Source organism: Centroberyx gerrardi, chromosome 6 (genome assembly GCF_048128805.1).
Source record: "Centroberyx gerrardi isolate f3 chromosome 6, fCenGer3.hap1.cur.20231027, whole genome shotgun sequence".
Taxonomy (NCBI): domain Eukaryota; kingdom Metazoa; phylum Chordata; class Actinopteri; order Beryciformes; family Berycidae; genus Centroberyx; species Centroberyx gerrardi.
This window is the reverse complement of record NC_136002.1, coordinates 7,668,712-7,677,375: the sequence shown is the minus strand read 5'-3', so window position 1 is coordinate 7,677,375 and position 8,664 is coordinate 7,668,712. Positions and strand designations below refer to the sequence as shown.

Here is an 8,664-nt window from a genome sequence, read left to right as displayed (position 1 = left end):
GCACATAGAAATTCTCAGGATAAAATCTTAAGTGGCAAAAAACAACAAAAAAAACCAAACAAAAACAAAATACAATCTTCCCGCAGTTTTGAGGCACACGTTCATGATAAGCAGGAGGCATCGCGGGAACGAGACTTGTTAAGATGCACTTCCCGCGGGCTTTGTGCACATTGTGGTGTGACGCCATTTTAAGACATGGGGGGGGGGGGGGGGCGAGACGTCTTTTTGTCTCCCGTCTGTTGTCCGCACCCATCTGTTATCCGAGCCATCCTTTAAAACAGTTTGGGGGTGGGGCCTCTTGGTGGTGCTGTGCAAACCCGTGCGGCCCCTTCCGAGTCCGGACAAGCCAAAAACTGTCCCTCCGACGTGAGCGAACGTCCCAAACACACCCTTTTCCCCTAATCAGTGGGTCAGTGGGTCGGCCCGCTCCATCCACACAGTTCATTTCAGGAGGTTTGGTGCAGGGTGGCTGGGTGGGTGTTCAATCCCCTTCCTTTGGCTGCGCGCTCCGTCTCCGACTGTGCCTGTGCAAAACATGCAACCACTTAGCCCGCCGCGATTCCGCAGAATTGTCACGAGGCCTTGAATTTGGATTTTTTTTTTTGGAGGCACCATGCCAGAGCGATGTAAGGCGAGGAGGAGTAAGTAAGGGGGCAGAGCAACTGAACGCTTAGGAGAGTGGATTTACACTGTATGTGTGTGTGTGTGTATATGCACGTGCATCAGTTCATGTTTGGGATAGTCTGCTAGATTCCCTTCTTTAAATACGGGTGGTTGTCTCCCTGTCTCCTTGGCACAGCCTGCCCCCCCCCCACCGCCCCTTCTCCTCCACTCCCTCACTGTGTCCTTGCGACCTTTGACCCCTGGCCTGTAGGGGTCCCGGCTGCTCTAGGAGCGGTTGTCTTTGGCCACGTTGTGGGCCATCCAGTTGACTTTGGTGGTCCAGCTCTCTCGGAGGGCCTCGTCGAACTTCTGGCGGAACTGCTTCAGCGCCTCCTCGTCCGTCTTGCCCAGCGCCAGAGAGTCCTGCGGAGGGGGGGATTAATAATTAATCCTCTTATCATAACACCCAACCCACACATGACCTTATCTCTCTGAGGCAAACGCTAACGGTCATTACTGAGAAATACTCATGGTCCACAAGGTGCAGATTGTAACACAGTATATCAACTCTTTGCTTTTACACTGATCTACATTCATATGCTGTATGTATGCAATCGGCGTGCGTGTGTGTGCGTGTGCGTGTGCGTGTGTGTGTGTGTGTGTGTGTGAGATACCTTTAGGTACTGGATGTCTTTGACGGAGGTGAGCTCAGGCAGTCCAGCAGTAAGCATGAGGGCAAACAGTGTGATGAAGAGGTTCCCATTCTTCCTCAGGATTAGGTAAGCCTCCTCGCAGTACTGACGGAAACTGACAGAGCGACATAGACACACACACAATAAATAATCTTTGCCATTTGCAGTGTACGCAGTTATTTGATTTCTTTACATTTTCAACAGTGCCATGTGAAAGTAACAGTTCCCATATTGTAACAATGGATATGAAAATTTAATTAGGGCAGTCCCTTAAATTACAGCTCCCTCTTTTCCATCATACAGCTGACTGGCTGGAGATGCCAGTCTCCCTTTATGTATGTTTAGTATTACAGTTATTAACTCTCAACTTTACAGTCTGTTGGCAGCTATGACAGTCAAATATCTAAAAGCTGACATGGCTTATGTCAGTGGCAGATTTGGCTCCCCTCTGATTGAAAATAGCCTATGTGGTTTGGATATCAGAACTTGAATGAATGTACCATTCAAGTTCTGTGGTATGTACCCAAATAACTAGTTTTATTTCAGCTTAGCCTTATTTGTAATGTAAAAACACAGCCAAAAATAAATAAATAAATAAGAAAATCGATGGCCCCTGTCAAGTGTGTCCATAGCAACCAGTGCAGCACTCACTTCATCACAGGTAACGTTATGTAACATTAACATCATCTGTTATCTAATTTAGTGTAGCTAATGTTTGCCAAGGTAACGTATTCAGCCATCTCTCGTTTCGCGATGATAAACAATATTCCATTTCTAACGTTAGCCAAACATTTGCTACCAGTTATCAGCTCCACAGACTAACATTAGCTTCCAGCCAAACAGGTTGACATTTGTTAGAGACATAGGGACAACGTTATGGCAAATGAGGGTTCACATCGGTAGCCTGTCACGTCAGGTATATCCATAATAAACTAGGACAGTGTGGAATATGCTAAATGATCGTTTATTCCCTGCAGCAGGTGCGCTTGTTTCACGCACCTGGAAAGCTGAAACATAGAGGGATCAGATACAGACAGGCAGACTGCACTTCATTATGACAAAATACGAGCTTATCACAAAACACCACATGTACATGCAACACAAATGTGACAGCCCATAATTTGTCTCCAGAATAATACTAGGGCAATCCATCATGTGTCACTACTGTCAAAGCTGCAGCAGGCAGGCATTGTAATTTTGTTTGAATTAAGCAAAAGTAATCCCTATATACTGTAGGTTGTCCATAAATTCTTAAGATAATATGTGAGAATATCAGCAGTAGCCTATTAGTAGCACCATCACTCTGCTTTCAAGGTAAAAACAATAACAAAAGTAAAAACGTAATAAATTTTATGTTTCAGGCATCCGACTAATTGAGGCAAACTGTGGGGCAGGAGGGCTGTGGCCAATGTTCTCAATCCTGCCTCTGGCTGGTGGGTAGAAGAGGGTGGAGGCGGTCACGTCAGGTTACCTGTGACCTGTGCACAGGTACCCACTGTGTCAACACCTTCGTCTGCTGCTGACCTACTCCTCATCACACTGATGAAACTCTGCTTTTCTCACGACTTAAGTATTTATGCAGTTGAATCTTGCAATTTATCGTTCATTGATGGAGCACTAAATTCAGACATATGTTTGTCTGAATATGACGTTTCTTTTGATATTCCAGTCAAACAACACTGTCACTGTGGTAGAGTTTTGAATGTAGGACATACCAGAGTAGAACTCCACCACGGTATTTCCACTTCCGCAAAATGATTTGTGTACTTGCTCCACCTCTGATCTCTAATCAGTACACAATGTACCACAGTTGACTAGGCCGCCTCTTCAACCCTAGAAACAAGTGATACACAGACTTGCACATGCAGCACTGCACCACTTTGTGCTTCTCTTTTTACATGCATGTTGTTGAGGCTACTTTAAGTTTATTTTCCAGCTCGTGTGCACACTTCAGGACAGATGTATTTGTGGTAGAACTCATCTAGGCTCCTCTTTGCCTTTTGCCAATGCTCTGCACTGAAGCTGACTTGCTGGATATGGCAACCTACAGGTGTCCATAGCACAAAAAAGGCAGTTTGCATGTCACATACAGCCAATTGTCCCTGCACTTCGGCATAATATGAGTGCTTGTGGAGAAATCCCTGCTTTTTGCTGCCTTGTGCACAGATATAGTAGATAATTGCAGGGCATTTAATCTCAGGTGGACATCATGACTTGCTGTCAGATGGAGGAGCTGAGTGTTTACACATAGCTCTGCCTCCTTCACAATTACTGTGTCAGGTTTGCTCCTTTCAGATTCTATGAACACATTCCTTGCAATCTCGTCAAACTCTGCCCTGCATTGCTGTGCGTGCTATCATCCTCCTGCCCAAAATGTGGGCTGGAAAAGTGAGTGACCAGGTTATCACAAAGACATGTGGCCTCATAGATTAGTGACGTTGTCCTTGCTGACAGAGGTTTCAACCTGCCCGAGTTCTCTGCTGCCGAAGGTGTCTGACTGTTGGTCGCAGCCTCTAGAAAAGGGAGGAAACTCCTAAGCGCAGCAGAAGCGTCTGAGTCACTCAGGTTGTCCAGAGCCAGGATACGCGTTGAGACACCGATAGGTGCCCTGAAAAACTTCAGAATACCGCAACACACTTCCCATCACAGTCATCTCATCAAATGCCGGGAAGATGTGTTCAGCCCTGACCAATTTGAGGAAGCCTGCGGTGAGGTGATGAGTCAGAAAGAAAAGACACTTGAAGATAAATCACAGTGGAAAAAATTGCCTTTACTGTTCTGTTTTTGTTTTGTAAATAGTTTATGTACTCCAAGTGCAAACTGTTACACAATTTACACATTCTGTAGATTTTATGAATTGAAACTATTTAAAATCGAATTTTCTGAACTATACAACAATTTGTCTTTTACTTGTCTCTTTTATGCGGTTGAGCACTAAATTCAGACATATCAAACAGAGGTGTTTACTTTTGATATTCAAGTCCAAAGCAAACACTTCACACCTCTACTTTCACTGGTAGAGTTTTGAATGTAGGACATACCAGAGCGCTACTCCACCAGGGTATTTCCACTTTGATGAAATGATTTGTGTACGTGTTCCACTGCTGATCTCTACTCAGTACACAATGTACACTGCCACAGTTGACTAGGCCGCCTACAGCAAGCGATACACAGACTTGCACATGCAGCACTGCACCACTCTACAGTTGTCTGTAGCACAAAAAAGACAGTTTGCATGTCACATACAGCCATATGTCCCTGCACTTGGGCGTAATATGAGCGCTTGTGCAGAAATCCCTACGTTTTGCTGCCTTATGCACAGATATAGTAGAAGATTTTGCAGAGTATTTAATCTCAAGGATGGCAGGTGGACAGCAGGTGCAAGCAGCAATTCCATCGTGACTTGCTGTCAGATGGGGGAGCTGAATGTTTACACACAGCTCTGCCTCCTTCACAATTACTGTCATGTTTGCTCCTTTCAGATTCTATGAACACATTCCTTACCTTCCTTGCAACCTTGTCATGCTCTGCCCCGCATTGCTGTGCGCATGTTTGTTTGTGTGTGTGTAGCACGAATACTGCTGATAACGCTTGACAAACCTGCAGTGAACTTTAACACCTGACCAAACTGACTAGGAGTCAAGCGTCCCCTCCTCACACCAAACCAATCATTCATTACTCCTCATCTCTTATCTCACAGCTTGTTGTTCCCTGCTCTTCCTCCCTCGTCTCGCACAGTCTTTGCTCCTCATCCATCTCCTGACTCCCTGCCTGGCTCCTACACTCAGAGGCTGAGTCTGCACCACTGTCAATACAAAGAACAGTAAACAGAGTGCAGTCTGGATTTGCCTCCTGAGCACACATGGACACAGAACTGAATGATCAGGCAGTTTGAAATACATAGGCAGAGACTTTTCTGTGCAAGTTACATGTTTCTGTAATCAGGACAAGATGCCACAGTTGAAACACTGATCCACTCCCTCATCCCTGACTTACTCCAAGTGCATTGATAAAGGTATGAGGGGGGCCATTGCTTGCTAAGGTTGGAAACCTGAAGTCATTACACCCCCTTACTGGACTGAGCTGGGTTTAGACAAGTTCATATCCAAGACAGGTTTGGGGTTAAACCTACAAAACAGTCATTCAGTTGGCCCTACCCTTCTCAATACTGTATCAGGTCTTGAAAACAATAGGTCTATGTTGCACTGACAGCTCACCTACTTCTTAACCTGGGACCATATCCTTGGTTCAGATGACACTGAGGTTGTGTTCAAGCCCTGTTTCACAAATTGCTCCAGAGTCACAAAGATAGCAGCCATGTGACTACACATTTCACCAAGTCTTAAAAAACAAGATATTCGATTTATTGGTGCAGAGAGTGCAGTGATTTCAGAGTACACTGAAATCACCGATGAGAACTACACAAAACATATCTGATAGCCTAGCCTACCTACAAAAACAACTCAATTGCATACCCTGTCATGTAGGTGCAACGCCCTCTGCAAACTAGCTTGTCTTAGCCATAACCCAAGCAGAATAGGTTTTCTGAAGGGTCTGGCTGGCTCTAACCTCTCCATAAACAACACATTTGTCTCATCTAAAAGTTTTTGTACTTTGCTATTGTAGAAGTAATTGTATGCATCCAGGCTTATATATGCTTTGATGGCCTCTTTGGTGTAGATGCACTTTCTTTCTACCAAGTAAAAGTAAAGGTCCAGGTACGACACAAGCTTTAGGTCTGGAGAAAATAAAGTTTGTCTTGTCCCTCTCTCTCTAATGGATCTGATACGCAACACAATTCTAGTTAATTTAGCTACATAACGCTCCTTGTCAATACCAGAGAGGGATCAATAGTACTTGCTCATCATTTTAAAGTCAGTTAGCCAAATCGGATATTGACGGGGCATCAGATTTTACTGGCTGCGCTTTCAAATAGGGTCTATACCCAAATCCAACTATTTGACCACAATATGCCATCAAACGTTGAGTGACAGGCCTATTGATATCAACACAATCAACTATGTCAAATGTAGTTACATTTTTAACAGCCTAAATAACACTGTATGGAAAAAGCGAGCTGCAATATAAAACATTACCCTGGCTATACTTCCAAATGATTAGATACCAGTATCCAACAGGATATATGGAGAGAGAGAGAGATTGATGAGAAGAGGACAAACAAAGAGGAACAAACCTGCCAAATTTTTCTGTGTTACCCGTCTTGCCCTGTTGGATGACGTGGATGAAGTCGTGGGTGAGGATAAAGGGCACGCGCTCCCTCTTGATGCCAAACTTGGACTTGAAGTTGCCCAGGATGTGGCCAAAGTCTATGTGGAAGAGCTGATGGACAGACACAAAGGCCAATCAGCGAGCGCAGTGGAAACAGGAAAACCAAAAGGAGAGTGAAGCAGAATATTGTATAAATAAGTATAAGCAAACATCTATTAATTACATGACTTTGAGTCTCATGAACCTTTGTGCTTTATACTGTTCTCTGGATAATGTATAGAAATAAAATGCATTGTCTGCCCGACCTGTCCGGTGCTGCGGACCATGATGTTGTCACTGTGGCGGTCTCCGATGCCCAGGACGTAGGTGGCTACACAGTAGCCTGCACATGACAGGGTGAACTCCTCAATGGCTCGATCCAGAGCGTCGCTACGAATATCAACAATACACGTCAGTTTTCACTGGATTTACATCACTTTCAAGCAAGTCACAACAGTCACAGTCAGCTGTTATAGTGATAGGTTTGAATGCATTAACCCGAGTGACCCAATATGCTGAACAATGAAATATGGATTCATTATTTTTAATGTTCTGACCACAGGAGAAGGAAACTTTACACGCAGCTCCTCGAAGGTATATCCAAGCGTCATCTTACCCGGAGTTTTTCTCTTTGAGCCAGTTGAGCAAGGCGTCCTTGTTGAAGGCAGCGGCTGCCGCCACGTTGCTGCTTGTCAGCTGGATGTTGGCAATTGTATCCGCCGATGACACCACCTCGATCAGCCCTGCCCGGTCACCTGTCGCTAGGCAACCGTATGGCACGATTCTGTGTGATATGTGTGGAAAGGGCAGTGAAAAGCTTGATGGTATCAATCAGCCTATTGTGCATCTATCCGCCCCTAAGTATTTGGTGGATCGGTATAAAAAAATTGCCAAAATGTGGCATACAGCGAATATATTGATAAATACAGTACAATAAGCTTATTATACATTCACATTTTGGGTCATAGCTTTTACTGTGTATATTATGGTAAATGTGGGAAAATTGTAAACATGTACACATCCCAATAAATGCACTTGGGGCACATCATCATTCTCAATGTCATCCTCACTAATGTCTCCCTATTTCAATGTGATACCCAGGGTAAACACATAATAATAAGTGTTGTTGCAGATCCAGAGGATTATAGACATGGCTCCATTTAATGAAGTGTTATGTATTCATGAGATGAATATGTTAGTCTAGGCTTTATTTGCAGACTTAGTCATATGCCTCTTCTTTAAGAGGCATGTCAAAAGAGGTAGAATCCACCAATTCAATCAATTTGTGTAGGACAATGGAGAAGACATTTTTTAAAGATCATATTTGTGCCTCTATGCCATTATCAGATTGTGTGCAGTGGAGAGACAGCAAAGATGGAAGAGAGGGAGGAGATGATGTGCAACAAAGGTCAAAGTTCAATTTGAACACATGATGTTGTGAGTGCATGAAGACATGCACCCCAGCCAGAGGATGATACATTTTTTTTAACTTCATTCAGATTAATGGTGTTTCCTGACATCACCACAAGATGGCAGTGGGTATTCATTTTGCAGGGCGCAAACTGACCTGACCTAGACAAATCCTCTTCTGAATCCCTCCTTTTCTGTGATTGATTGAACTGGTCTTGCACAACGGCACCAACTGAACTGTCCTATGACGCAAAGCCCCACCAATCTTACACACCTTACACACATCTCACACAGGTCTAGTGCAATGAACGGTCATGACTGCCGACAGAGACCAAATGCCTTTAAGGTGTTTCTTGCTCTATTTGACGGGTGTTGAGTTTACGTGAATGAGAAACATATATTCGGACAGCTGGTAACAAGTAATGACACGTGCAACATCCATCACATCATAGCAGTTCTGTTACATTGTCACCGTCTTCATCCTCATTGTCCTCATCACTGTGCTCGAACCCTGAACCTTTGTCCCTGTAACCTGAAGCACCGTCCTCCGGCTCAACTGTCAAAACAACCCCCTCCACTGCCCAGCTCCAGATGTGCCGGTGTATGACGGCGAGAGAAAGAGATGGAGGGGATCCAAAAGGGCGAAAGTGTGGATCTTATTAGGATGTAATGCAGATAGTGTGTGTATGTG

General features: G+C 44.4%; 1 protein-coding gene across 4 annotated transcripts in view; it reads right to left on the bottom strand.

Annotated features, from left to right (window-relative positions):
• Window positions 1–212: 212 nt before the first annotated feature.
• Window positions 213–8,664, bottom strand: part of pik3cb (phosphatidylinositol-4,5-bisphosphate 3-kinase, catalytic subunit beta) — a 55,372-nt gene continuing 46,920 nt past the window's right edge. For 3 of the 4 annotated variants that reach the window (XM_078284017.1, XM_071897233.2, XM_078284018.1), the window contains 5 exons: window positions 7,180–7,347; window positions 6,830–6,953; window positions 6,490–6,635; window positions 1,278–1,410; window positions 213–1,026 (listed from right to left, as the gene is read on the bottom strand). In XM_078284017.1, coding sequence (XP_078140143.1) covers window positions 889–1,026; window positions 1,278–1,410; window positions 6,490–6,635; window positions 6,830–6,953; window positions 7,180–7,347 — 709 coding nt within the window. In that variant the 3' untranslated portion in view covers window positions 213–888. Of the gene's footprint in view, window positions 1,027–1,277; window positions 1,411–4,993; window positions 5,101–6,489; window positions 6,636–6,829; window positions 6,954–7,179; window positions 7,348–8,664 lie in introns of all 4 variants that reach the window. The other variant, XR_011784545.2, reaches the window with a different exon arrangement.